The sequence below is a fragment of the Bombus flavifrons genome, chromosome 12 (genome assembly GCF_040668555.2).
Source record: "Bombus flavifrons isolate JBK064 chromosome 12, iyBomFlav1_principal, whole genome shotgun sequence".
Lineage (NCBI taxonomy): Eukaryota > Metazoa > Arthropoda > Insecta > Hymenoptera > Apidae > Bombus > Bombus flavifrons.
The window spans coordinates 5,983,631-6,010,883 of NC_138453.1; the positions used below are offsets into that span (position 1 = coordinate 5,983,631).

The following is a 27,253-nucleotide window of genomic DNA, read 5'->3' on the forward strand; positions in this document are numbered from 1 at the left end:
ATGTTGATTGTTTAGTAGAATATTATGAGAAATGTTGTATTCTTACTGTTTGGTGATCGTTGAATGTATGTAATTGCGTATGAGAATTGCTAGTATACGAGTGTACTATTACGTAAGAAATTTTTGGACCTGGCAAAATAACGGATCTAAAAAAAATAAGTGCTTGTATAATTATCAAAAACATGCGAACGATCTTATGATAAAATTAATATCGTCTCTTATTGAGACAGAAAACATGAACGTATATATGTACCTCTTTGCATTTATTATACTAGCTTAATTCTAATCAGCAACGTAAAAATCTAACACAAATTATTGCACGTCATCTATAATCCAACATCTAGTTCAGAACTAACCACTACCGTTTTCAATATTTTATTCATTCTATTATTATTTTTACGTTATCTTTTCTATATTTCTATAAAACACGTGACATTTAAGCCTAAAAGACCTTACGCGTTATTCGCGTTAAATTTTAATGAGCGACGTAATTATATTCGGTCGGTGTTACCGCAACAGTTTCGGGACTTTAGTGAAAGCCGAGAACAACTTGAACAATCTTTTCACACACGTCACGCGTTACCACGAACACAGGCCAGTAATTCGCTTCCCGTTTATAGAACCATTCGTACTTACGTCTACCGTCAAGTATTTTTCATAATTCAATGCTCGATAACATACTGACATTTATGTCAATCGAAAGTTCTCTTCTTTATCGCGTAAAATCTATACATAGATAACGCCCTCGATGTCCTTGCTAATTTACATCCTTCGTTAAACTACCAAGAAAAAAGAAACGCGTGCCAATTATTCGTTAAATACAAGAAAGGCAATAAATCGAATAGCGTCTCTCCGAGTAACACGTACTAAGGTTTTAACGAGCGACAAAAGTCATCCGCGTAGAGGGCGCTGCTAATCGTTTTTACCGAGTACCAAGGAGTTCCATAAAACAGGCGCTTCCTTTAAGCTAGTGTTTTATTATTGGCTCAAGGTATTTAGACGTCAACGTGAGAAAGAAGAAAGATCAACAGTGGTAGGTGTGTACGTGCGTGTACTGTAGAAACACGCTGTGGTGAGCGTGAAGTCGGTATAATAAATTAACCGAAAGGTTCGCTAAAGTAGCGCGGGTGCGGTGAATCCGTAGAACGGAGTCGCTGGCGAGTTTTAATGGTCACAGCGCGAGAGAAAGCGAGTCAGAATTATCGTGGCCGGTAGCGCGTGGTATTTCGCCTCATTGGAATTGGCTCGTGTGGTTTATCCTTTCCTAGGCGGTGGAAGGCGGCTTGTAAAGAGCCGCGTCGACCTCTCGCGACGGAATTGTAAGAACTCGCGCTCGCTTCTTGCTCGTTTGCGGAGATACGATTTATGGTGCGACAAACCGTGGCTGCGCTAGCCGTCCGAATGACAAAATATATCGCGTGGATCGCGTAACGATGATAATTACACGGAAACTCGATGTTTCATGCAACACGCGTGAACGACGTCGCAACCGGTGCACGCGCCGACATTTTTCCATGATTTATTTCACTTTTTCTGATATCTAATCCTTCTAACGAAGCACTTGGTTCGTTGAATGGCGTGACAAACTTTCTAACCGGAGCAGACACGATTCGGTAAGATCGCTTGGAAGATCGGAAACCGCGATGGCGTTCGTCGATGAACAAGGAGTAACGAAGAAAAGGTACATCGTTTAAAGAGTCGAGTCATCTCCGGAGAGTTGACCTTGATCTTGAGAGACAAGGAGGGAAGAGGAGAGGCTATAAGAAAGAGGGAACGGTAAGGTGCACCACGAGGGCCAGAAATAAAGGCGGCAGTTAAGGCGCGTTTCATCGCCTTCTTATTTTTGGCATTCGCGCGAATTCAAGGGGGACGTGCTAAAAATTCAATCCCACTGCTAAGAGTAACTCGTGTGTCACGAGGCTGACGTGAATGCATTCGACAATGGCACTTGAAACTTTACCATCGTTCCTTAAGCCTGGCGTGTTGTTCGTGCCGAAGAAATTATTTTCAATCATCCTGCTACCGTTCGAAAGTTGTACACTATGATAATGGGAACAGTTGAAGAAAAAGTAGTCCAATTCTTGCATATTATGCACGAAATCTCTAACAGAATTTGTCAACGTATGATTCATCGCGTTCGAATTCAATTCATCAACTGAGAACTACGGCTTGCTTTTGTGAAACACTATCAATTTCAAACCGAGCAACAGCGATTCTACACCATCAAGAATATTAAAAAGAAACTTCCAAATGTTCCTCATAAAGTATATCAACAGATCATTCACTGTAGGAACCCTAATTTTATTCCACGACCCAAATACGGTGTTTTTGTCGAACATTACGACTTTTGAATCAAACACTGCCACTTCTAAACGATTCCAAAAATAATCGTACAATAAACAGACGATCCACTACTGTACACTGATTCTATTTCATGACTCATGAGTAACCACGATGTGCCACCAATCACCATCAATTTCAAATGCAACAGTATTAATTCCAAAATATTAACGATACCATAATTCGACGATCCCTAATGAGACCTCCAAGAATAGTCGAAACAAAAATTGGAGAAAATTCGTCGGGGTCTCGAGCCCGGCCTAAAGTTGGCGTAGTCGTAGAGCAAGACAGGGGGAGATGGCCGTGGGCTTTTTTCATGGTGTTGCGAGGGCCGAAACGGCGGGGCGACGGTGCTGGCTGTTTTCGGCTGTGCGCTCCGCGCACCGGCCTTAGAGCCTTACCAAGCAGACGTAGCGTTTTCGTTCTCTCCTCTCTCGCGGTGCTTGCCGCGGTATAATGGCAACGTGTTTTCGTCTAATGTACTTTTTGTGATGTCCTTGATGGAGGAGTCTGCGAATGCAGAACTACAGGGCCAGGCCCGGTGGGGCCTGCCATAGTGCGGCGAGACGGGAGTATCCTCTTCGGATCGAAGCGAGAGAGAGGGAAAAAGAGCCGAACGAAAGAGAGAGATAGAGAAGCGGAGAAGGTGGACAGGAGGGCCCGGCAGCACCTCAACCCACCTCAACTTCGGGCCTAGTCAAGGTCAGTGCGGCAGGCCCCACCCTCCTTGTCCCCCTCCTTTTTCGGGCTTCTTCCTTCTTCTCGCTTCTTCCTCCTTTTCTTTCGTCGTCTTCTTCTTCTTTTCCCCTGGTTCTGTCCCCCTCCCCTGTTCAGCTGAACGTGGCCCCGTACCGCATTATCGCGTCATACCATGTTGGGACCCACGCCCTCCTCCGGGTTTTGCTTCGCGTTTTTTCCCTCCCCTCCGACTCTTTGCCAACCAGGGAACCCGCGAAATCCCAATTAGTGGAGATACCCGGTCGATACCAGTCGGCCACCGTATTGAATCGCGGCGAATCTCACGGAGCTGGACGAGTTATCGTCGGATAACTCACTACGATATCCTCTCGACGATCATAACTCGTCGGTACAGATCAGCGATTACCAAGTGTGCTACAACACACACTGAAGTGCAAGAACTTTCGAAACATGCAATACCTAACTATCTCCTAGTTTCTGACTCCTTTTCTCTTAGATCATCGAATAAAGAAATGATAGCAGCCAACACGACAATAGTCGTACAGTGTGAATGCCTTCTCTCGAACCGAATGTAATAACACATTGTTTTGTGCACCGCAGAATTTTAGTAATTAGTTTACGCGTGCCATGAGATGAAAAAGGTTGAACTTCACTGGTCTATACACTGGACAGAATGACGAGGAAAGAGACGACGACGGTTTATAGGTATGGAAGTGGATAAGGATGGGTACGTTCGTATTTCGAATGATGGATTTTGAAGAATGAAGCAATTTGGTCCGAGGGTGGGACTTGCTGGTCGGCTAATGATCGGATATCAGAATGATCCATATCGATAAAAGGAAGAAAGAATTAGGAGTCATCCCTCTAATGATCTGTTTAATCATAAGGCAAGCCCCAGAGCTCAGGGACGACGGTGAACCGGTCATGCTCACACTTTTGCATGATGCACGTACACTAGAAGCGTGTTAGGTTTCAAAGAAATGAAAGAAACAGAAGCGGCCGACGTTGATGAATGAAGCTGATGAATCAGACATCCTTCGTGGAGTATCCCCGAAAGACCTTTCTTTACGATCGCGGGTGTCATGATAAATAGATCGTTTTTTTATTCCGTCCCGTGATACCCGACGCAGCTATGTTCCCGTGCACGATTCGAACCTTCGAATTCACTGCACTTTTAAAAGCAGCACAAATGAGAAACTTCTTACCAGTTGGAATTGTAAAGAAAAGGGCGTCTTCTGATGTGATCTTTATACACTTAATCTCTCATCATTTGACGTAGACTTGACACAAGACATTTCGCAATAAAAATAACTCTGTTATTTATTAGGAAGAAAGGTAATACGATAAATCACCGACACCATGTATCTCCGACTTTTAATTAAGAATTCTGTACCTGTTGAAACGGACAATAATTGTTTACCAAGTATCCTCAAAAATATTAAGAGATATCATCAAGGACCTCCTTCTAATTACATTACATTTGCGTCACAGATCAACTGTCACATTATTTATTATAAAAAGGAGGAGAAATGCAACGAATCAGCGGTACAATTTTCCTTCCCCAGCCTATTTTTATCGAAAATTCCCCACCAGCTGGGATAAAAAACAATTGTCTCTCAAGCGTCCTCTCAAAATCTCAAGAGACATCAAGGACCACCGTCTAAAATCTGCGATGGCCATTCTCCCGGTTACGTTGCATTTGCACCGCGGATACAGCTCGGAATGTCTGGCGATAATGATCTACGACGAGGTGGGGATAGCGTTTTCGAGGGAATCGGCTATGAAGAGGACGAGAGTAGAAAAAAGGCAGCGAGTGAGAGAGAGAGAGAGAGAGAGAGAAAGAGAAAGAGAAAGAGAGACAGAGAGAGAGACCAAAAAGGAGCCAGTAATCCGAGGCTCGGAGGTGAGTGAGCGAAGGCATGCTAGTACCAAATGAGATTGGATCCTGACCGTGTAGGACGACTTTTGGGCCCTGCTAGCCTGCCAAGAGTCCTTTAGATTCGGCGAACTCAGACTCCTTTCCCCTCCTCTATACCAATGTGCCGCCATTCGTCGGGTGTCGAAGTTGCATTACCATCGACGCCATTCCATTCGTATTCGTTTCTCCGACTGTATAGTTTAGGCCTATAGCCGAAAAATTCTATAGCCGGCCGACGATTTACATTTATTCGCTACAGAACGATTTTTATGTTTCGGGTTCGGGAACACGTGTAGAAAACACGGGCTACCGTTATGACAGGCGGTCGTAAAAATTTCGACGATTTAAATCGACGATTTATACGACTCTAAACCAGCCGCGTAATCAGCGTTCGATTCGTTTAATTGCTTCGGGCCTCCTCCGACCCTACTCTCACAGAATTCGAACCGCGAGGGGGACCACGACGATTTTCTAGCCCCCTACTCTTCGTCGTACGTTGCCTCGATCGTTCCACTCGGATTCGAGTCGACTTTTCGACTTTCTAGCGATCATTGTGTAGAGGTTACGGACTCGCGTACACCAGTACACGTTTATGAGTCACACAAAGAAACGTTCCCCACTTTACCATATGGTTTACAGCGTTGGTGCTGAACTTGCACCGCCACCACCGGCGTCGGGTTACCCACCCCACCCGCCTCAAAAAGTCCGGTCGTAATGCGCCAAATGCATTCTTTGTCCGGCTACGAATGTAAACGTGGTCTGTTAACCATGTATTTCTGGTGGATAGAATATACACTGCATTTTGAGTATTTCTTGTTTCACGATAACGATCTTTAGATCTAAAGAAGAAGTTATACAGTACAACTCCGTTTATATGCCTGTCTTTATCTATTATCTATTATCTGCCGAGCGTTTGAAATTTATTAATGTTAAGAATTGTAAGCATTTAATGTAAGTATATGCCATTAGGATGAGGTCTCAACTCAATAATAGTTTTCATTCATACTGGGTAATACCAGAGTAATCAATATGACCAGTTTATATTTTTTATGGAATCTTCATAGACATTTCAACTGTGCATAATTTTTAGTCAATTGTAATGATACAATAAAAAATACAAGTTTTCGTTCGTATAATAGAAGCTCGCATTCTAACGAGTGGATTTAACCATCATGATTCGCTTAATTGTTCGAATTTCGTTCGAATAAATGAAGTAGATACAAACAGAGTTCTATTATACTTCTGAATTCGTACGTTATATATTGTTCCACGAAATCATTGCCTTAGAAATATATATATATATAATAAATCCTAACAAAAGACACAAGGTGCAGCTGCACGAAATTCTAAATTCCTTCGCGATAAAGGAATCGATTCGCCAATCAAGATTAGTTCGAATGAAGAAGTATTGGGATGGGGACACGGTCTATTTTTCAGTATTAATCTAATTACTCGTAATTCCCTTTTTCCGGGTAGAGAGCGTGCGTGAGTTGGCATTAATTGGCCCGGGCGACGAGCATCTGCGCGTTATGGCGTGCGTGATACAAGCGCGGACCAGCTTGGTGCAGCTGCAGGTATACCGAAAAGAGAGCCAGTGCAACGGTTTCAATTGTCCGCAATATGGCTGCCGCCTCAGCTAGGCCTCATAGTCGTTATCCTTGAGAGGCCCGTGCAGCGTTTCGTTTTGTTTTAGAACGCGGGATGCGCGCGCGGGTGCGACTGTGAAAAGAAGAAAGAACGAACGAACGTATGGCGAGAAGGAGCAAGGAAACGATACAAGTGGAAGAAAGAGATAGTGAGGATTAGAGGAAGGCAGAAGGAGAGGAACCACGCCACAATGAGGGACCGAATGTTGCAAAACCGCCTATATCCGTGACTATACCCACACCGGCGGCTTGTACAAGAAATGATAATTACCAGCCTCCTCTCCCATCTTCCCCCATTTCTTCAACGTCCACTCTTCGTCCGTATCGTTTCCTTTCTTCACCGACAATTACTTCGTTTATTTCTTCGTCCCTCGCGAACCGTACAACTTCGATTCTGCGGCTAGATTGCGCAGGGAGAACGGCAGTTTGGAATTATGGAGCGAGGTGTTCTTACTGTCTTTACCGCCGCGTTTATTAGCGTGCAAATGACCGGTATTTCAACGATCGTTGGTTTACGAAAGCGAGAGAACTGGGGGTTGCAAGTTGGCGTGATTGAATATAGTTTGATGTAGAAATAATTGTTTTAAATGGTGGGTTCTTGTATCGCGTTTATGCGTTTATGGGAAATTTAAATGGTCAAAAGTACACGTAATAGACGTAGAAGATACGAAATGGCTGAAATAAAGTGCTCGTTATAACGTCCAAAGCTGTGATACTTGTTTATGGATGATACAACGCGCGTCCACGTATCAAATTTGTTTCGTGTTTTAACAACTTGAAATAGAAATATTGAGGCATTTGGGGTATTATTTTATTTATACTAATAGGCCGTGAATTTCTCATTCTTAATCGCTAATCGTTAGAGTACATTCAATTTGTCTCACAGTCATCAGAGTTACGGTTTTAAACGATGAAACATCTAGGTCAATTATTAACCCGTATTAATAATTGATTGTAATGAAAATAATCGTTTTAAAACATGATTATGGTTTCATCTTGATTCTGAGTCGCGATAAAGCTTCATCGTAAATAAAAAGCAAATGTACGTCTCACATTTCATATTGCGTATTTTATTTTCCAATTCTTTTACATTCTGTGCCCCTACATATCATACACACAGTCCGTTTATGGTATTAGTCAAGTGCACGTGTACTTAAGGAATATTCAAACCCGATTTTCTCGAAAACGGAGCTGCATGTGAAAATAATTCGTTCTATATTTTTGACCTACCTTTACATAAGGAATTATCTCCTTTCTGATTGTACCACGATTTGGGAAACACCCTGTATAACAGTATTTAGTCAGACAGTAGAAGGTTCGGTCTTTTTTATGGGAAGGATTCCCATGAAAAATCACTCCAACTGCTACAATACTGCCCTCTGTGCGGCCAGTCATCCCGATTCAACGGTCAGAAGCCATATGTTCCTGGCCGAATGTGCTAAGAAATCATTGAAGGAACCGCCGTAATGAGAGACCACCCAAAGAGCGTTTCGCGGCGTTCACCGTCCGACCGGAAACTCAGATCGAAGCAGCTTCATTATGCGACTCAATGCACCGATGTTTTCGCGTAGCCACTTTTTTCCACGTCGCTCTCCGTCTCGATAATTACATTCGCGAATTATTTTTTTGCTTTCCATTTCGTTCTAACGAAGACACACGTTGCATTACTATCGATTCGTTAGGAAGTCAATTGCAAAGATCAAACTTTCCAAGAGTCACTAGAGAATGTTTCTCTAAATTTTTGATATTTGGAAGCTTATCGCATATCAAATGCAAAAACGTAAGAATCGATAGTTTCTCTTGTTTCTTATACGAACACTATGTTTCCGTGATAAAATATATCACAGATATTAAATATCGAAGTTTCAAAATTCACATTTTGTTTAAAATCGTGTGTCTTATACACATGTAATTGTTTCATAAAATTTCTCTAAATTTATAATTCCAAAACACGATGATCCAAAATAATTTTCCAATTTATGTCTATACTTATGTAAAATTTTGTGTGATGTGTAATATTTTCGCAAAACATTAATTTGCGATATTTAACTACGAAGAACAGGAATCATAAGTAAATTTCTCGATATTTCACAGGCCCTTATCAGACAAATTTCTAAATATACAGAATTCAACAAAAGTACACAACATGATAACTAGGAACAATTACGGCAAGCCCAGCTATTCATAATGCTGCAGCGAATCATTACAGTCTGTTCGGGGCTCTGTTCTACCTGGTATACGGGAAAGGCGATATTATGGCTGTCATAAAGCACTAAAACAGCCCGATAGTTGTGAAGGGCCTGCGAGGGAGGCTGAAAGTGGACATTAGCGATGGCATTGTGAATCGAACCGCATCATCCAACCGAAACTAGCTTTCAGCGCGGCACAAAGGAAACGCCGCCTTAGTTTACGCCAACCAGCCTCGGTCCTTACGAAAATATAGTACACACTTGCATCTATCCCATAAACCATAAGCGAAGGTAGACTGTACACAGGCTCAGGTGTATTAGAGGAAGCCGTGTTTTACGCTTCGTGGGTATTTTCGGGCCTTCCTCAGTTTGTGGCCTACTGGTTCACCAGTAGAGGAGGTGGAAGAGGGGTCGTTAGAGCGACCGACAACGCTATTGGTTACTAAGGTTGCGTTAGCGAAGCTTCCGATGGTTGGAAGGTAGTTCTGGAATTCATCAGCGGCTACGTCGAAAAAACGGTAATCCAAGCAGGATTGTATCCTTAGAATCTTTAGAGCAATTGACTAACTCCTTTAAGTGCTGAAATTTTGGATGATTACTTATACTTCCGGGGTGAATCGTTCATTTATGAGGGACTTTATAGATTTTCAAAGATTCTAAAATTGAATTTTTCTGAGATCTGCTGGATGAAAAGATCTGATGGAAAAGTCGCCTCGATTAATTGACTTGTTATCCCTTTTCCAGGGATGTCGAGCTATCTCGAAGGATTGGAAGTTATCTCAGGGGTTCATTAGTGGCGACGTCAAAAAACGATGATCCGAGCGTGGTTGCATCGTTAGAATCTTTATCGGGATTAGTTAAGTGCTTCGCATGAAAAATTTAGGGTATTTGGTGTATGTGGAGTAAACCATTCGTTTACAAGCAAACTATAGTTTATAAATTCGTTTACGAATTCTATAAACATCTGAAAACTCAGAGATCGAACCTTTTTAGTCGTCGTCGTATCGAGCTCAGATACGAATACGTCGTTGATCGGAATTAATTTTTATCGATCGAACAATAGCCACCTGATCTTGCATATAACAACTAACGCGTACAGTTGAATATTATTGTATTGAAAATAAGTTATTAAAGGAATTCTATGCACGAACCGTATGCAAATAGTGGCTGAGAGTTGACGTATGAGCGCATAAATTTCCAGCGATCTGATAAAAAAATTGCTTTGATAAATCGACGTCTCGTCCCTCGTCAAGAAATTTCAAGTTATCTTAAATCGAGAATTTAGCTTCTACTGAGAATAGAGTTGATGTGTTCCAGGTACAGCCGCGTTATTTTAAGAGATTTTAAGATTTATAACAATAGAAAGCAAACTTTGAACGGACTTTTAAGGAGAAATCGTTAGGACGATTTTTCTACTCTGAACAATGGAAGGCTTCCTATTTGTGTCTATGGAAATATCATCTCTCTTTTAGAAGGATCGAAAATTTGACGATTGTTACACTTGCCAACGTGATGGAAGAGAATCGTCCAGGCTTTCTAGTCATTTGCGTGCTCACCCGTGGGGATGGTCAAGAGTTAGGTCAGGTTAGGGCTACCCCGACCTGTGTATCTCGTTCGAGGATAAATGCTCCCTTCGAAGAGGCTGGCGAGTCTGCTCGTCAAAAGAGTTTCACCTGACCCTCTTCAAGCATATTCAGAGGGTATGTGCACCTCACACCCTCTATCATTTCGATTTTTGTCTCAGGTGAAGGGGTCAGTCCCTTTGCGGTCTGGACGATAGATACAAGACGATCGATAGGCGATAGATAGATAAAATTCTTTATAATGAAATATGTAGGAGGACAGACAAAAGTCACGGATCATCTATCAAGTAAAAATGTTCCGCTTTAATGAATGAATAAAGAGTACTTTAATTGTTTCAATACTTTCTTAGGAATTTGTTAACTGATTAAACACAAAACTGGTTAACTGGGCCACCCTTCTACAATAGCAAAGTTAAAAGTGAACGAAGGCAAACCAATTTCAGGTAGATCGATTACAGTTCTCGATGAACGGACACTTCAAAAACTAGAGAATTTCTAAGTAAAGAAATTATTATAACCAACAGACCGGCGATCGAGTAAAAGTATGTTTCATTACGATTAGAAGACCATTAACGCAAATGGTGCGAGACTTTTCTACGGTCCTATACTATATACTGTGTATCTACGAAGAGAAAGACTAACCCACGAAGGTTCGATAATCCAGCAAGTAGACTATGTAGACGCGCGTTTGAAATTCGATAGGCATTGGACGAGTTCCATGAAACAGGTTCTATAAGAATCTGACCGAAAGTAAGTGACTATTAACGGTAGAACGACTGTGCGTGAGACTTATCATCCCGGACTTAATAGTCGACTGGAACGTCTTCTGGGTCGACGTTCAAAGTCGATAATAAAATACCAATGAGTCAAGTCGAAGGACCTGTTTTCACGTGAGCCTGTTTTGTGATCGTTCGCGCACCGTTTCGACTATATCGTTTCATCTCTGTCTCTCTTTCATTCTGATTCTCTAGACGTTAATCCGTGGAGCGTACGTAGGTGGGCACACGCACCACGCAGCCTATAGTACCTGTCAAAAACTGGCGCTGCAACAATGCCCGAGGTCCGGGGGCCTCTTGGCAGAAGTTAACCGCAGCGCAGCAGGGCTGCAAGGGCCAGTTCGCCAGTTCAGACGGGCCTTTTGCGTATCGCGAGAAAAATAAGTCATCCAGTGGCGTGGAACATACCGTGAATTATTTAATTGAACTTTGCGAGTTTGACCTCTCCGCCTTCCGCCACTTCTAATTTTAGTAAACGATCTTAGATATTTGGTAAATATTTCACGAATCTGTGAGATATTCGACTTTTACTGTTTTATTTTTCATTGCAACAAAGAAAGGAGTGATCTGAAAAAAAAATTTTTTTTTAAGAATACTAGTTGTACAATGTTTATGAAGTATTTATCTTATGTTTATGAAGTATTTATGTTTATTCTATTTTATTTTTAATTGGTCTTTTCTGTAGATTCCTCTCTTTTTTTTTTTTTTTTTGAAAAGGCTATAAAAAATGACATGTTTGAATTGTATTAAGTTTGGTAGAAGCGTTTGATAAGCAAGGGACAGGTGTCTACGCCAGTGGGGCAGCAGGTCAATGCTGCCGCATGGATCTCGGTGAGGACAAAGAGATCCTTTCCCTTCCCTGATCCTTCTCTCCCGCTTCAACAATATTCCTTCTCTCCTCACACTCAGGACCAACCATCATTGCACTAATGCATGTGTGGTTGAATCGTGCAGCATCGTTGCAACGACAATGTGCAGCTGCCGAATACCAACACCCCAAACGTCCAACAAGAAATCATGATTTCTGCTTTTTCGAATTGCTGAAATGAAATATTCCATTGACAAATCATCGTGGTTAACAGCGACCAAATAAGTTTCGTTCTTTTTCAATGGTATATCAAATGTGTATTTTTCTTCCCCGACGGTTCGCAACGAAGGTTAAGCGAAACGAACGAAAGATGAAAGAACGCGTGGTACGCGTAATACCTGGCAACGTTTCTCAACAGTGGAAACGAGAGCGCGGTTAGGAATTTACACTTGAAAGGTCGGAATTAACGCTTTCTTTTTCGGGCGTTTAGGGGCCTCGTTAGTACCATTGTCGCGACTCGCGCGTCCCTAGTCTCGTCGATTCTCTTCCCCGAAACGAATTAAGGCGGTGCCATTATTCCGGCGTGTTTTCTTGTGCGTGCAGCCTGTGAGTATTGTTTTGCGGTTGGTTTTGCCAGTCTGCTGACCAAGTGAGTCAACCCCTCGTGCGTCCAAGTGCAATCAGAAAAAAAAGCGATAAAGAGAAAAACGTGCCAAGAGAAAGTTGATAAAAGCGTTCGAGTGATTCTTGTGCAGCGGAAGACCTTTTCTTTTCACTTTTTTCAAAAAAGCCTCTTTCATTCGTTTAATTATCTTACGTTTAGTATTAAAGCTTCCAGAGTCGCGAATAGAATTTACTTACGACGATCGTCGATCTCGGAGGTACGCACAGATTCACTAATTGTAGTTCATCGCGACCCTCGTGCAGCGTGGCCCTCCCGTTCGACCTTTCCTGGAAAGCCCATCAAAGTCTTAATACACAGAGATCGCTTTTTTCGTCGTTCGATCGGTGCGTTGGTGCTTTTAATCCTCGCACAGTGACGGGATTAGATCGGAATGGTAAATTTTCAATTGCATTATGGGACTCGAGATCCACAACGCGAGATCGTGGATAAGATAACGTCATCTCTTCTTTTTCGTAAGTAATACCTTCGCAAGGGAAGTATACCACGGACAGACAGTGAAAATGTTCATCGAGCGAAAGACGACAGCCAAAGAAACTTGTTAATCGAACCGCCCTACCACCTATCTCGTCTGAGTAATGTCGGAAATAAAAGAAACTACTTAAGATCTTAAGTCCCGGCTAGCATTAAAGCATTGATCACCTTTAAATTCGCGAATCAACCTCGATCAACTCGACGGTGCAGTGATGCATCTTTGTCTCGCCTGGATTTCTTCGTCGAACACTGTTCCACTGTTTCGTCATCGAAGGTATCGGTCAGGATGTCGAACATAAAGAATCGATGGCGAAAAAAGAAAAAAAAGGAGAACAATTCTGTACAGTTGACTCTGCCTTTTTCTCCCTTTACAATTCTAAACCCATCGAAACGGAACGAACATGGAAAAAGAAAAATGAAAATACTGCTAGGCTCAAGAGAGGTATGGTACTTGCGGATTCTCTCTAACAGTTGGTACTAATGATCCAACCTGGCGAGGTACATCAACGGTATCCGGTATCGTGTAACTCGCTAAGTGAAAATGCACGTAGATCCTGCTAAGATACAAGATCACCGGTCCGCCTTCTCTCGCCGGTCTAGTCCAGCGAAAAACAATAAAAGCAGTAACCAGCACGAACATAATCTCGCGGGACCCGCAGCCTCCTCCTATGCCTCTGTTACCCTACGCACACTAAAAACCTGCGGATACAACATTTATACGGATACGAAGGCAGCTCGTACGGTTTTTCGGGTGTGTGCAGCGTGCCTAATCCTAATGCGAGGACTTGGAAATGCTGCACGACGCGCATGGTCGCTCGACAAAGAAACTGTGACGACGCCAGGGATCTACCCGCCGCCATTTATTCGTCCGTTATATTTTCTTAGCCCGCAGTGCGCGATCATTTACGTCGTTTACGAGCACGACGTTTTATTGCACGATTATTCTTCTTGGAATTTTACGTGGAGTCTTTTACTTCGTATAGGAGATTCCGCTTTATTTTTGTTCAGCAGGATGACGATTGAATAGTGGTCATTCGATGTTCGTGACAATTTATCGTAAATGGTATTATATTTCTTGGATTCATTTTTAAATGATAATTTTCGTAGAATTAGATTTACTTTTTATTATATTGATCGATTATTTTTGGATATACCGGTCAACAAATGATTGTTCGTTTAAGAAATTAGAGATTTACAGATTCATAAGATCTTTTTTCAAAGACGAATAGAATATTTCACAAATTGGCTGTACGAGACTGTGAAGCGATGCAGACGCCGAAATATGTAACTCGAGAAATCTGAATAGAGGAAACTTCTTATAGGGAAATCCACTCATTTATAAATATTAAAACACATTACTACATACAACGATTATATCATTGTATTTATCATGACGTTAAATTAATTATGTCTAAGAGTATTAAATTTATTAAATTTAGTAATACTTTCATATGGCTATAAAAGTTTGATATTCTGAGAATGTAATGTATATGGAACTTGATAAGAAGTCACTTTATTGAAATGTAACGGAATATTCAAGTATTTCCCGTAGCCACAGAATACTCGTAAATACTTGGAGCGATTCGTAACGAAATTAAAAAGAAAGTTTACATTAAGAGGTAGTCTACCATATCGTTTATTTTTCCTGTTTCTCTTAAGAGAACACTGTACAATCGCTGACAGAGATTTCAAGGAACACGAGTTCCCGCCGCGTAATTCGTTTCGTTACGTTGTCCATCAGAGGGCGGGCGAATTTCGCATGTCATGCTTTCCGCATCAGCGTGTTCCCGGGATCAACCAGCACCGTGAAAAGGCAGACGAATTCTCCTCCCTCCATTGACTTTTCGACTTCATCGAGCACTCTACATAAGTCCTGGAAAATTTATCTGCCTCTTTCATTTCCCTTCCTTTTTTGAACGAGCCAGCTATTGCTAGAGTTTCCCATGAGCTGTTCTCTGTTCATAGTATCGACACTAGCAGCGGTTTCGTTAGCGAGCAGAAGATAGAGAATCGAACGAACTGTGAAGAGCGAGAGAGCAAAACGAACACGAAAGAAAGAAAAGAAGAGACGAGCAGAGCAAGTGAGAATATATACCTGCTGGTGGATATTAAAGCGAACATCATACCCTCGTCACTTTTACTGGCCCTCTCTCTGTCTCTTTCCTACGCATCCCGTTTTATCCTTGTTACATCCAGACAGAAGTGTTCAACCATCTTTTTCCCCCATCTAATTCTACCCTCTCGCTTATGTATGCTATCCTACAAGTTAAACACATCGAAAAAGAGGATGCTGTGCGCGGCACACTGCAAAGTCAAATCGTCGACGTTTCCTCTGCCCGATTCGTAGTAACCCAACCTAAAGCCGCGATGCAGAGAGAAGGAGAGAGAGAGAGAGAGAGAGAGAGAGAGAGAGAGAGAAAAGGAGAAGAGGGGCTTCCCTCCTCGTGCACTTATGCTGCATTCCAGGCTTAGACGCACGTTTCTACTCTCCATTTTCATCGTTCTCGCTTTACGGGCGCGTCGTTAGCCCTAAAAGCAAGCCATGCCTCCCTACTTGACGTCGTTGGTTTTAGAGGCTCACCTGCTCGATGGATCTCGGCCGCGGCTTAATCCTCGCGGTATCGTGCCGGGACGAGCGTTGCCTCGCCGATTTACCATCGAACAAACGCGCTACGCGGGATTTAACGTCGTTCTTGTATCACCAGTTTTCAGCGGGGTGTTCGAGAGTTTCGAACGATTAAAATATTCTTAATCTTCGTTCGGGAGATTGCCCAATTATCTTAAGTAATTTGATTAACGAAAGTCGTACAAAATTAATTTCTTTGAGTAGTTTATTATGCTTTTACAAAGGAGCAATAGATAAAATTTCATAACGAGTTTGTAAAATTAAGGCGAAAACAGTTAGGACAATTTCGTTTACAGTAACGATTTTGAGTAAATTAATCCGCAGTATGTAAAGCGGAATGTTTACGTTAAAAGTTGACTTTTTGGCGTTCTAAGTTCTTTAAAAACTTGTACGAATTCTGGATTCTTTGTTAATTTGTCTACTAAATAACATGGTTATTTATTAAGCGAAATATTTGAAAGTCTTTTTAAGAGGAATAAAATTTCCAAAGAAAAATATTCAGGGTTGAAACATTGCTCGAGTCACCGACGAAGGGTTAATAAAGCTTCGAGATTCGAAAGTCGCTGGTATTTCGTCACTCCACGGTTGATTGCTTAGGAATTCTGAACGATTAAAATATCCCTACGCTTCGCTGGAAAATTACCTGGCTATCTTAAGGAATTTACTTCCGCTGTGATTGCCAGGTAAGATCAGGGAAATGTCCTTATACTATAGCGCCATAACTACGTAATAAAGTTTCGAGATTCTAATGTCGTTCGCATTTCACGGTTTTAAACGGTTAAAATATCTCTGTCTCTCGTTGAAAAATTGAATATTTATGTAAAAATATGGAACATGTACATAGATTAAGTTATAAAACAGTTATTACAAACATACACTATCCATACTGTATAGTCGTCTTAAACAAAAAATTGTATGTTACCACATATCATAAAATTATATGTTTCAAGTATAATTAGTGCTAAAGATGGTCTCGTTAAATATTGCGACTTGTCCATCTGATCGGTCATCGACTGTCCACGTATTTTATTAATCTTTGCCAAGTGCACAATCTTGCAACAAATGTCTCGTAATTTCCAAAACTCTCTGCCTCTGCACACGCTAAGTCAGCTGCCCGATTCAACGCTCACGCAAATTCTCAAGCTCACCCCTAAGTCGGCCCGTCGACCAGATCATCTGGTCCATCAATAAAATATATCGGCTCATCATCCGCACGCCAGCCGGGGGCCTACGGCTTTCCTTTGGCTCACGAAACCAACCACCATACTATTACAACCTTATGCAACGTTGTGTGGCAGGATCGACCGTGTGTCAGTACGCACGTCCAGCTCATTACGTTGATTGCCGGCGCAATAAGAGATCAGTCGCGCGTCTCGCCGCTAGTAAGCGTCGCACGTACTCGCCTCGGTTTGATTCCTCCTGTAATTGCTCGCTACGAACCGCGTAATGTATGCTTGGTAGAAGAAGAAGACCAGATAAGTCGATAAAGGAGGAGAACGAAGATGAAAGGGCAAGAAAAAACATGGATCTGCGTCTTATGGGTCGTGACTGGAAATCAAAGGTGCAACAAAGGCGCTGGAAAGTTGCAACATGTGGTTACCGAGGCGGAAACCAGCCCCCGCTCCTCGAGGTCCCCCGTGCTGCATCTTCCTGGCTCTTTATCCGGCGTGCGTGTCGAGGTTTGTACGAAAATCTTGTACCTGAACGATTTACGCTTTCGTGGACGGCCCTTTCTACAGCGAGATGGATTCTACACGGTGTATATTCATCGAGGGGAATATACGAGGGTGCAAGAGGGGTTGAAGTCACGCAAAGCTTCTATCTTAGGTAACTACGTGACCCGTCAGAACTACTAGAAGATTATCGCGAAGAAGTTTGCGAGTGAATTGCTTGAAAAGCTCGAAAAGGAAAATTCGAAGGGCAAATCGTATTTTTGAGGTGGCGTTACGTGATTGTCTGTGATAGACGTGACTACGCAATCTTCAATTGCATTTTCCTCTTTCTCTTTTATTTTCATTTAATTGTATATATTCTCTTGCCTCTTCTACGTTCTTCTAAAACACCATTTAAGTAAATTTGTCAGAGGATAAATTGACGGATTTCATATAATGGTAATACAACTTTTCGTTTTATATAATGGTAATTCGCGACCAGACGATTGGATTCGATCAACAGAAATCGTTTAATCGGATATTAAGTAAAATTTCATTGAAATAGACCAAGTTCGTATAATAGAATTTCACAGAAATATAATAGTATTTCCATTTAATTGCCAAAAATGCTGCGACTCTCGAGCTTTCGCTCGCTGTTGCGTATATTTCTCAGCGAGCCGAGAAAGTATACCAGCCTTGAATTGCACACTGTCAAAATAGATCTAGCACGGTGGAGAATGTTATTCGCGTCGCTGTTGTTCGATACTTTTTCTAGGCGCAGTGAGAGTAGATACATAATTGCTTAGAATTACGTAGCCGACTGGCGATAAGGGAAAAGAATGTTAATCGAAAGATAAAATGACAAACGAGGCGAATTCTGGCCGGTGTGTACGGCACGCTATCGGCAAGCAGACCAAAATTTATTAAACGTCGATTGGTTCGTATTAACGCATAGACCGGCGGCGATCTCATAAGAAAAGCTTAGGCTGGCTCGCTTGTGATTCGTTAAAAACTAGTTCTAACGGCACCGGCAACAGATTTTCTTGCAACACGGTATTTCCTGATAACGCAACCCAGATCACCGGCCAGTTCACCGACGCACACCATTAACACGTGTACTTATAATAACCAGTCGTCCTGTAATTACCAGAGCCGCACCGCCTGCTACTCCTACGCGTTTTCTCGCGAGTACCCGACCGGTCAAACTTTACGGATTCCATCTGCGTCCCCTTTCCCTTCGTTGAAGAATTCCTCGCGAATGGAAAAACCGGAAACTGACAGAACTAGTTGAACGGATTTAATTATATCCTGTGGCAATAATCCGAGTCGATTTTCCCGAGGCCTGTTCTCCGACGATAACTTCTATTCAACTCGACCAGCAGAATAATTTTCGACGTGTAGACACCGCTGGAGCCTGTAATTACACGATCGTCGCCGATAACGCCGCGAACCTTCTCTCGCTCGATTCTCCCCCCTCTTACAAGCAATCGAATCGCGATTAATCACGACCCTTTCGAAGTCGTACGAAAATTTTATCTTCTATTTATTGGATCTTGCCCGTTTCGCGAGAGAAAGCAAGAGAAGGATGAAAAGAGGCAGCGCTTCGACGGGTGAGAAGCTGTTAGTCGCGTTAGCGCCGCAACGAAAGCGCGGTTAGCGCCGCAACCGGAGCAATCGCGACCCGATCGGTGCACGCTCGAATGCGTCCGCGTCCACAGCCGTGGCTGATCTTAATTACAATCGCAAATGAGACGGCGAGAGGATAATTGCGGCGCATGTCGCAAGTCGCTACAATGTTGTCCGGCTGGTGTCTCCATGGCATAACACGGTCACGTATCGGCCATGTTTCTGTCGCGCGAAAATAGGTGCATTCTACTGTTTGTAGGTTTGATAAGAAAGCTCTGTCGTTTTTGCTTCTCGAGAGAAAAGGGCTTAATTGAAGACTACGAACAAAGTCTCCATGTCTACAAACGAAAAGTACGATAAATCACATTTAACATTTTCTATAGGGCAGGAGCTTCAAAATTCGTTTACAATAATTACTGTGTTACCAATACCAGATACTGCTCGATGAAGTTGATCGGCACTATCACAAGTATTTCTGATCGATACAGATGGAGTTACTAGGATACCTTTCATATGATTTATTCTTATTGATAAGTATCTTTGTCGCAGATATAGAGAAATATAATATATTCCTCTTTCTCTTGAAAGCGATTGAAAGTAGGATTTAATTTCTGACTGGGAAGAGCTTTATTAGCTTCGATCTATAATGCGAAAGCTTTTTTTATATTTTAAAGGGGTCGGTAATTCCATTAGTCCACTTGTCACCGCAGGGAAAAAGTCTTTCGATTTTAAAATTGTGTCATAACCGAGCTGTGAATTCCGCAGGCCGAATGATAAAAAGCCTGGACAATCGTCGCGTGTTGGATAATTATTGGATTATCCCGGTTTTAGCCGTAACTATCCGCTAGGCACACGTATATTCTGCTTTATTAAGAGTACCGGCTCGGTCACGTGCATTCTAACGACTGCAGTCGATCGATAGTTCGCCAATGCGTTTCCGTTGACACCCTTCTAGGCGATACAGTTGCACTGGCGCATAAGTAATGTTTATATTTAGACGTTTTCCATTCAACGTGATACACTGTCCACATGTTTTCACAAGGAAAATTTTTATATGCGCTGTTGTTCATGAGTAGCCAGATACTTGGTCAATTTGTAGTAATAATGTGCGAATTTTATTAAAGTATACAAATTAACGACACATCGGTAATTAGAAATAACGTTTAATAAGATTATACGAAATTGAAGTTATATGTTAGAAAACATTTCCTTATCCATTCACTATCTAAATATCAATGAGTTCCATTGACCTGCAGCGGACCTCAAATTTTTATACTCTAATCTGGGCATTCTTTTAATAGGCAAGAAGATATTCAACGTTTTAATAAAGGTTACGATTATTAATTCGAACATGACACTCGAAAACTACAACTAACATTTTCAGCGCAATTCATTCAATTGCCAAAAACCTTCTCAATGCGTCGAACGGTGAATGAATCTCGTTGACACTCTTCCGAGGAGTTCACACCTTCTCCAACCATAATCCATGCGGATGTAACACTCGCGAACGAGACTTTCGCTGGTTCAACTAAGATTTCACTTATTAAACGTCAATAAATCACTCGGCCGTGTCACTTTGTATCGTTTACCGCTTTGCTCGCATTAATAATTCGTTATGTCCGTTTATCCAGGCATTTATTAAATATGTAAATCGTGGAACTTTCCTTTTTATATGCTGTCTCGTTCACGGTTTATTGCGTGCTGTTTGCCAAACGATCGCCCTCCATGCGATATTGCCCGATATTTCGATTGATAGTTAACAAAAACGCTTGCAGTCGCGCGTTTAAAACGGATGAACGTTCGATTTACTCGATAGCGCGTTTCCGGCGACACGATTTGTACGGTCAAGCATTTCTGCGACAAATTACGGGCTATCTGTGCGAAGGACATTCCTTCTCTCTTCTTTTTTTCTCCCCCTGTCTTTGCATTTTAATTGCTTCGTCTTTCTCTCTTTCTCTATTCCTTTAACAATCTCGACAACGATTATTGACGTTTCGGGCTGTCGTTGTCGCGCAGAGATACGAGCTCATTATTCGAACCAGAGACTTTATCTTATCTACCTTGTAAAGCTACTAAACGATATTACGTGGAAATAGTGGCCCTGTTTCTCTCTTATATCGCGTACAAAAATGATATAAAAGCAACGAGCGACAAGCCCGGCCTAATAGTCCGGCTCCGAGCGAGGCTGTTTTACAATTACGACACAGAGAATTGAAGCCATTAATATCTCTAACCGCGCGATTTGATCCTTCGTGGCTGACGTTCACGAGCCTTTAAAGAATCTGCGAGGATTATGATTTACGATTTCGATGTTCCTCTATTTCACCGGGTGTAAATTACTAGACAGTTTTTTGCTCCTCAACCTCTGCTCTTATGTTGCCTTCACGAATACGCTACGAATAAATTGATTTTGATTTAGTTTTTGTTAGTTTATTCAGATTGCTGTCTCGTTATTGCAGCATTCCCTTCGATTATGGTATAATTTTACTGCAGAATGTTTCTAACACGTCTAATGAAAAAAAAAAAAAAAAGAACAGAGAATTCTCATTAAAGCATCAAGAATTCTTTCAAACAGAAATAGAAACACGATGGCATTTTTAATACCATGATTGCAACGGATACGGTATCCTGACGAATTAAACATCTGAAATATGACGTAGCTGCTCGTAAGGATCAATATAAATTGTTCGGTCGTGTTCGTCAAAACTTACTAGAACCGTAACCTAGTTCGACCTTACTTCGAGTCATAAAGCAAGTTTGAAAGGAAGAGAGAACTTCAAAAATCCATTAGAAGAACGTAGGTACGTGGTTTCGTCTCGAATTCGTATGGTCAGACATTGTAAAATGCCGCCTTATAAAATGATACACTCGTACGACCTATCAGGCCGATTTCTGGCCCACGATTTCCGGGAATAATGGAACACGAAGGTTCCTTCTGTCTAACCTCGAAATGGAAGAAAGAATACCGTGGCGAGGCCTCGGGTAATGAGTATAATCAAAACGATTTAGTAGAAAAGTAGCCGCGAGCTATACACGGTTTACTACGGTTCCACTACGCAGTCTCGTGCAGTTGAATTTGAATTTCGAACCGAGACTTTTACACAACCATAATATTCGCTGGTCACGAAGACGCCATCTGATGGACGACCAAATTACCGGTCTGACCGTCTTAGAACTGCCCTTTTACTATTCGTCTCTAGCTCTCTGCACTTTTGTTCCGTTCGTCTAGCTTCCTTCATAGTCTTTGTGCATCGCTACCGGCAAACCAAATCTGCAAACAGATCATCTATCCACAGATGATTTCAGCGTCTACGAGACTTCTGGATCATTCTCCATAGAACAATCTGGCGGCAAGATTCGAAGTTATTTTGATTCGAACAACGCTATTCGTTATTATTAGGATGATGCATATGAAACTAGCTTTCTTCCAATGAAACTATAGTCACGCGTAGTTTCTTCGAAATATATTCTATTTGATCAAAGTAATTTTCCTGTTACTCCGTGCACTTCTCCGATGATTAATTCCGTTATTCCGGGATTACCAGTTTCTTAGAATGGAAACATGTTTGCAATAAGCTTGTCAAATGATTTACGCGTTAAAAAATCGTGTAGGTGGAATGAAAGATGTCTTTAACATTACCCAAATGTTACATTTATGTAGGTAACAAACTATAAAATATAGTTTTGCTTATTTAGCATGGAAAGCACGAGAAATTTGAAATATTTCAATGTATTTTCTCAAATAAAAGGAATGATAGACAGAACGTTTCACACAACGAGACAAATTCCAATTATTCATGACGGTCAATAATAAGCTTCTCACAATTCTATTATAAGTCTTCCTCGCATTCAATATATGTCATTCGCGCCTAATACATTCTTCCGTAATATGCTTAATAATTGACGTTAGGACAAAATTTAATGGGCCGTCAAATTCAAACCCGGCAGAGACAACATTTCATATGCATCAGCCTAATATATGGTAACGATGCCTCAAGATAATGAGAGAATCACGTGTCTGGTCTTGTCAGGAGAATGATTCATTCGTCGTGTTCGCTCATGGACGAAACATGTCCATGCGAGTATACGTGGAAGGTTGCCAATATATAAAGGGAATACGTAAGGCTCGATTAACGTCACCAGCAATAAAACGTCGTAACGTATCGACAAAGTGATTCGAGTGGAGACGAATCGTTCTCCAATGAGACCATCATCCCTTTCTCTCGTCGTTAAGGAGAGCCTCGAAATTACGAGCAGCAAATGTTCACCGAGAAATCGATGTAAAAATCCATCTCGGGGAAAAATCCTCCAATAACTTCATTCCTGGCCAGCTTTCGACCATTGTTCAGGTATAAGAACAAAGGAAGGAGGACGGCGAGGAGCGAGAAAGAAAAACGACACGAAGATGGAATTACCGTCTGGTCCAGCGGTGCGCGTATATATATTGGGAGCCGGTAGATTTATGTAGGTGCAGGAGGAGAAGGTACTATGGTGGATAAACTAGGAAACCGGTGACCTGACCGGTATACCATCTTGGCTGGTGGAGGTAAATGCCGACAAGGAATCTTTGTTCTATCCTCCGGTCCCAATTACTGTATCCGTAACTATTATATATTCCACCGAAAATTCATTTAAATTCCTCCAGAGTTTCCGTGAATGTTTTATGTAAATTATGTATCGATAATGAGATTGGAGATTTCGGCGTGTTTGTGGGAAATTTAAAAATACGCAGAACATGCAGAAATATATAAAATATCCTGTGTAGTGTACTTTAAGACCTCGAACTTTTTTTGTCTGTGTCCAGTTTTCGTTTTAATCGAAAGGAGAATTTTAATTTCTAGTATAACGTTGAAACAAGGGAACACGTTATATCAATTGCGATTCTTTCTTTGTTTCTGTAGAATTACGAAACTTTCTAAGGATAGAAATAAACGATTCCGACGAAAATGGCGTAAAGAACGGGAAACGATTAATAGGTGAAAAAAGCCACTTAGTAATATAAATTTGTAATATAAATTAATTGTATTGAATGAAACTATAAATTTGCATGAATATTCGCAGGTCGTACTGTGTGGAATTGCGTAATAGTAACAATTTGCATAACGATCGATCTTCTCTCTGTTCTACTGACACTTCGATCGTCCTTGTAAATAGCAACGTGTATCAAGATGGATGGGAAAATTACGATAAGGCGTTATGTCACAGAAACCGTAACGTCGCCAAAGGGTTCAGCAGCCTTCGTACGTGGCGAGAACACGCAACAGAAGGAACACAACGAACGGTCGATGCTCGTACAGAAGACGACAGAGAGAAAACCGTCTCTTTCGCCGAAGGGGGTCGAGATTATCGTTCGTGGGCTGGAAAGCCGAGGATAAACCGATGAAGGGTTGTTCTTCCAAGCCAATGGCGCGTGCCTGCTGTTGATCACCCCTTCCACGCTTTATTATTCCGATGCAACCCCGTTAAAACACGCCCCAATAGCCGTTCAGCTGCTGCAGAATCCGGCTACACATAGCGAATGGTGCTCTATTTTTTGGAGAAACAAATCTCTTAACAGAGACGCTCGAATTTTTTTTTCTTTTCTGTCCATCCACTTGGTTGAGTCGTTTATTGGCCGCGCGAACGACCAGACGATTCGAGAGATGCAAAAAAAGAAGGTCTCTTAAAAAATAGTAATGTTTCGTCGCCGCATACCTGGCTCTGTCTATATATAAAAAGAGGGATAGCAAGGAAAGGATTGTTACGTAATAATGGCGTGAAGCTCTCACAATGTATATTTATTCCTGGATTGTCTGCTGCTAGTCTAGAGAGGTTATCTTCCACGAGGAGTCTGATTATTCCTGTCTTCGTATGAATATACAAAGAGGAGACGTCTATTTTATTTTAAGACACAATTATTCCTATCTTGTTTAACCTGAGTGTGGGCAACTGAACGGCTACTCATCTCTATGTTTGCTGTTTTATTCTCTGGGATCTCTTGTATAATTGAACTAATATTATCCAACAAACATTACAAGTCACGAGTTACAATTTATTACCTAGCATTAGGAAATTCTCCCACATAAGAGTAACAATAGTGGCAGAAAAGCAAACGGAATTTTATAAACTACGAATCATCCGACTATCCTATTTGATTTAAGAGTTCGAAATTATAAAAGAAAAGTTTATAACCTATAATCTCTAGCTTAATCGGCTCACCGATATGACTATTTGTTAAGTCATAACGCAAGAAGGTCCTAAAGCAACTATATCACAAAGTCGCTCCAAGTTGTCGAACGAGTCCTTAAAGATTAAGCTTCTAACTTATATTTATCTAACTTATATTATATTACATGCTAGATAGCCGTAAAACTTTACCTACATTCTGTATTCAACAATTAATATTCTATATCCTGCATCCTTTAAAACGAAAGTTACTTTACAAGATGGCTAGTTGAGAAACACATTCTTCCCCTAACAACACTTGTTCTTTCTTCGGTTCAAAGTTATACCTGGATGTTTCGAGTAAAACGAAAGTTTGGTTATTACGAATTCGGTTGAACCGCGAAACAACGTTTCCCGCATGTGTTCCATAGAAGTATAGTCTTGGTAGTTCACGCGATGCATCGACACCTGGTCGAGAGAACTGGTGCTCGAATATAACGGCGAGACACGAAATAATCCTGCTGCTTGTATTTCCGCCTATTAATTTGGGTAAGGCGATTGTCTCTCCTTCTTTTCCTCGGTTTTTTCTCGTACACACGGCCGACAGCCACAGCATGGTAACAGAAGGTAATTCGAGCACGGTTAAACAGGGACCTGGGTAGCAAGAAGTCCCTTATACTCTCTAAGTACTTAATAAGGTCCGACAAGGGCGTCCCTAAAGCCACTTTAACCGTGTGTTCCCCTTTTGGGATTAAGATTCTTGACATGCCGGAAGAAACGACGGAGAGAAATGCCGATAATCGTTTCCTAAACGTTTCTGTCTTTTTCATTCCCCTCCCGTTCGACTGGTTAATATTCATTCGAGCGGCTACGATTCGCTTATAGCGTTCGCTTCTAAAGTTTATTAGACGCTGGATATGGGCGAGCGTTGAAGGCTGATGAATTGGTATTTAGACGTGGATTAGAATACGGCGTAAGATGATAGAGAATGTTTGCAGACTGGAATTTTTAAATTTTCAAATTTCCTGGCGAGGGTGAGCCGATACCTGAACGTAAAATATTTAGAATTTCTCGGCAACGGCTCGGTATTTTCTTTGGGTTAAATTTCTTGGCGAGGGTAGGGCGATACCTAAACTGACATAAGGAATTCGGAGTTTTTCGGCGAGGGTACGGGATTTTCTCTACGTTAAAATGTTCAACAACTCGTACTAAATGTCCAGCTGGACAAATTGTAAAAAAATAAGTATAAATTACGAATTAAAAGTCTAAATTAAATAAAAAAAAAAAAAGAAAAAAATTCGTACACATCACATGAATTTCTAAGCTTCTTTGTGCTTGGCTACTGAGTGCGAACAAAACCAAACTAACGTATTTTAATTTACGAATGTTCAACTTTTCAAACCTTTAAAGCCCTAAATCGCCAAATATCGAAATCTTCAAATCCCCCAAAATACCCTAATCTGCAAATTTTTTAATTTGCTTCCCTGTACAAATTATGCTCGATAAGATTCTTAGCGAAGCTTTCCTTAAAGTTGGCGGCTGTTGCATCGCAAGGAGCGCGATATAAAAATTTTCCTGTTCGTTGCGACGAATGTTTTAATCGCATCTTCAACTGGCGTACACCTAGGACTATCGTGGGGTCCCATCCGGACTGACCGCATTCTCACCCGCGTGACGTCAGCGTCGAAAGAGATCCTCTTTACCATGGAGCTCGTAGAGGAAGCTCATGAATTTGCGCCTGGCTACATGTCGGCTGGACGACCTTAAAAATTCCCGGTGTTCGTTTATGGCCAGCTAATTAGATTTTTATCTTCATTAACGGCCCCCGCCCGGCAAATCCAGTCCCGTGAATCGTTTCTTCGTCGACCACAGTTCACGCATTGCTCCACAGCCTGCGTGTACCGGGTGTCTCGCAATTAATTTTCATCGATTACCAGCTCGAATAACTTTTCAGCTCAATTTTAGTGCATATCAATATTCAAGAGATACTTGACATACAAATCTTCCAAATCGTTTTTCCGATCCTTGTTAACGATACTTCATCTTCGTTTTGCTTACGAAAGTTCAAACTTTGTCTTTGGTTAACAAAA

The 27,253-nt window shown here is 41.5% G+C and overlaps 1 protein-coding gene across 11 annotated transcripts in view; it reads right to left on the reverse strand.

Moving 5' to 3' along the window:
* Ca-beta (Calcium channel protein beta subunit) overlaps positions 1–27,253 on the reverse strand; it is a 93,453-nt gene that overhangs the window by 47,481 nt on the left and 18,719 nt on the right. For 9 of the 11 annotated variants that reach the window (XR_011174657.1, XM_069124583.1, XM_069124585.1 and 6 more), the window contains exon 3: positions 12,821–12,910. The exons of the other annotated variants lie outside the window; for them this stretch is intronic. Coding sequence is in view for 8 of the 9 variants with exons in the window: in XM_069124583.1 (XP_068980684.1) it covers positions 12,821–12,910 (90 nt within the window). In the remaining variant the exon portion in view is untranslated. The remainder of the gene's footprint in view (positions 1–12,820; positions 12,911–27,253) is intronic. 11 annotated transcript variants of the gene reach the window in all.